This window comes from Watersipora subatra, chromosome 2 (genome assembly GCF_963576615.1).
Source record: "Watersipora subatra chromosome 2, tzWatSuba1.1, whole genome shotgun sequence".
Classification (NCBI taxonomy): Eukaryota; Metazoa; Bryozoa; class Gymnolaemata; order Cheilostomatida; family Watersiporidae; genus Watersipora; species Watersipora subatra.
In genome coordinates this window covers 12,642,637-12,646,265 of record NC_088709.1, presented here as the reverse complement: position 1 = coordinate 12,646,265, position 3,629 = coordinate 12,642,637, and the positions used below count along the sequence as shown (strand labels likewise).

Genomic DNA, 3,629 nt, shown 5'->3' with positions numbered 1-3,629 from the left:
GGTTGATTGGTGCAAATATTGGTGTGCCAGGCTACTGATAAAATAAGGGTTCGGGTGGGCTTGGGTTTAATACAATGTTTTATCATAGCTTCGAACGGATGGATTAACAGTGAGTACAGTACAATACAATGTTATATCATAACCTCTAACCATGGCTTCGGATGGATGGACAGAAAGTAATCGCTCCTATCATAGTAATAATTTGAATAATTGCTTTTACAGGTAAAGCTGTATGAGAGTTGTCTTCAATGGATCAGTTGTTGAAAAGAGTTTGTATCGCTGTGATACTCTTCATCTGCCTTGCTGTTGTATTACATAAACATACTAACAACTACATGTATAAGAATTTAGTAAAGAACCATCAGCAGCAAGAAAGTGAAATATTCTCTACTCAGAGTACAACTGAAGTGATAAAGCAGAGGAGTACAATGGAAACACAAACAAACAGCTCTGAGGAAGTAGTGAGGGCAGAGCAGATGAAGCTAATACTGAGCATTGATCAAAGTGGGCCATGGTTGAGCGAGATGTTGAATTTTGAAGATTGTCAATATTCAAACTGTGTATTCAGACACAGTTTAAATAACATCAGTTACGCCCAGCAAGCTGATGTTCTCATCTTTGGTCCTAATTATGAGCAGATAACTCTGCAAGTTCCGGCTGAAGTACGGCAGCGACAACTCTGGTTTGTTTTCAGCCTGGAATCACCAGCCTTCTCTCACAACAGATTCAACAAAGTCATCAACTCATTTAATGGAAGCATGACCTACTCACCACATTCTATTCCTGCCCACTTTCCTTATGGCCTTATGAAACAAAAAGCTGACAATACTTCGGAGGGTGGTGTTGACTACGCTAAAAATAAAACTAAAGGGGCGTATGCTTATGTTTCTAACTGTTACTCTCATCAGTATAATAGACTAGAGACTATGAGACATCTTTTAACATATGTGAATGGAGACATATTCGGAAGCTGCACTAATCAGCAGCCTTGTCCGAGAAAAGGTGATGATTTTACATGTGAAGCAAAAGTGCACCCGCAATACAGGTTTTACTTAGCGTTTGAGAACTCTTTATGCAAAGATTACATAACAGAAAAGTTTTGGAAGACTTTAGAAAACAGAGGATATTTTATTCCTGTAGCTCTCGGTGGTTTATCAATTGAAGAGTATACTGATGTTGCACCTCCCGATTCATTTATTCACGTCTACAACTTCTCATCAATAGAGGCTTTAGGGAAATACCTCCAGCATCTGATGAATGATGACGCTGCCTATAACAGGTACCATGAGTGGCGCCACAGCTACACAGTAACCAGAGAAACCAACAAGAAGTCTGTTTGTAGTCTTTGTGAAAGTATCAATCACCCTGAGTCACTTAGAGCTGCCCAGAGTCACCTCTTTGCAGACGAGTGGAATAACCAGAGCAACTGCAAGAACTTGGCAAACAGGAGTGTGTGATTTATTCAGCAGCTATTTATGGCAGTCACATTTTTTGTGTTTATCTATTTGAGCAGTCTTTTCTCTTAAAATATCTCAAATATCTAAGTAAAAAATTATTTCTTCATAAATAAATTGCAATGTCTTTGAAAATGTTGGGGGTTTATTTGTATAAGCTTTATATTTACAGCATGTTGCCAGCAGTAGCAATGTTGTTATTTAGGTACAGATAATATCATCTGTTATAGGGTAATCATTGAACACTGGATTGACAAGTTGTAATAATATATTAGCTGTAATTGTTTTAACCAATCACCATTTACGTCAAGTGTAATAAGTTTGTAGCTAAAGCACTTAGAACTGTAGACAATATCTCTCAGATTAGCTCAAGTACTATAAAGGTACTCAGGTACTAAAGTTTTCAATCCATATAAACTATTGTGATCAGTTGGCTATGTATGCCTACACATTATTGAGATTTTGACTGTGTTCTGGCTCCCTAACTTTCACAATTGTTGAGAATTCATCATATTTTTGCCAAACCAGATAGAACCTTAACTACTTAATATATGTGCAGTTTTCCAAAATACAATTTCAAATAAATAATAAAAACAAGAATCTGTAATTTTAAATATGCTGCTCATAATCACAACTGCTTTTGTACTTTTATCATCATGCATCAGTCTACTCAGCTTTTGATTGGTTGCTCAATCATCATGCATCAGTCTACTCAGCTTTTGACTGGTTGCTCAATCATCATGCATCAGTCTACTCAGCTTTTGATTGGTTGCTCAATCATCATGCATCAGTCTACTCAGCTTTTGATTGGTTCCTCAATCATCATGCATCAGTCTACTCAGCTTTTGATTGGTTCCTCAATCATCATGCATCAGTCTACTCAGCTTTTGATTGGTTGCTCAACTTTTATGAATCGTAATCATTAATAATACTTAGACAGAGTTGGAAAAGCAACCGATTACACCAAATATGTCTATTAGAAATACATTTTCGTGTCGCTTCACTACTAAACAATGACAATCAGTAATGGCCTGTAATCAGTAAAGCCTGAAATTCATATGATTTTCTTATCAATGTTGCAATGTGTAATGTTGCAAGAACAACAGAGGACTTATGATAGTGAACACAACTATGACAGAAATTGCCAATACAAAATGTCAGAAATTCTTGCATAAAACATGAAAACACGAGAAGGGTTAATGAATTGACTTGGTAAAAGAAATTTGAGAACTCACTTTAAGAAACGAGTATTAGTCTGCTAAAAATTTAACAAAAGTCACCAAAAAATATTTTAAACTTGTAGAAACATTTTTATCAAATCCTATTATTCTACGAAATCCAAGTAAAAGCAGTTCTATTTTAACACATAAGCAATAGCAATCTAGAATGACAAGTAAGCAATAGTTGCTTACTTGTCATTCCAGATTGATTTTAGCAATTAGTTTTATTTTGAGACAGTGGTTGTAAAAGGCAGCTGTCTAAGAGTAATCTAGAGATGTGTGTTGCTACTATTAGTGAATATATCTACAATTATATAAATAACTATGAATGAACTTTATAATGACTATTACTAGTATCACTATACTTTATAATGACTATTACTAGTATCACTGTACTTTATAATGACTATTACTATTATCACTGTACTTTATAATGACTATTCCTAGTATCACTGTTCTTTATAATGACTATAACTAGTATCAACTAGTATCACTGTATTTTATAATGACGATGACTAGTATCCGAGTACTTTATAATGACTATAACTAGTATCACGGTACTTTGTAATGACTATTACTATTATCACTGTAATTTTTAATGACTATTACAAGTATAACTGTACTTTATAATGACTATTACTAGTATCACTGAGCTTTATAATGACTAATACTAGTATCACTGTTATTTATATTGACTATTACTAGGATCACTGTACTTTATAATAACTATTACTATTATCACGGTACTTTTTATTGACTATTACTAGTATCACTGTACTTTATAATGACTATTACTAGTATCACTGTTATTTATATTGACTATTACTAGGATCACTGTACTTTATAATGAGTATTACTAGTATCATTGTACTTTATAATGAGTATTAGTAGTATCACTGTACTTTATAATGACTATTACTAGTATCACTGTACTTTACAATGAGTATTACTAGTA

General features: G+C 33.9%; 1 protein-coding gene across 1 annotated transcript; it reads left to right on the top strand.

Moving 5' to 3' along the window:
• Nucleotides 1-335: 335 nt before the first annotated feature.
• On the top strand, nt 336-1,457 carry LOC137387962 (glycoprotein 3-alpha-L-fucosyltransferase A-like). The gene has a single exon (XM_068074478.1). It carries the CDS (start codon nt 336-338, stop codon nt 1,455-1,457), a length of 1,122 nt encoding a protein of 373 aa, XP_067930579.1.
• Nucleotides 1,458-3,629: the final 2,172 nt, after the last annotated feature.

Bases quoted from the DNA above. Each gene is read 5' to 3' on its own strand.
- LOC137387962 (XM_068074478.1), top strand. From the start codon at position 336: ATGTATAAGAATTTAGTAAAGAACCATCAGCAGCAAGAAAGTGAAATA.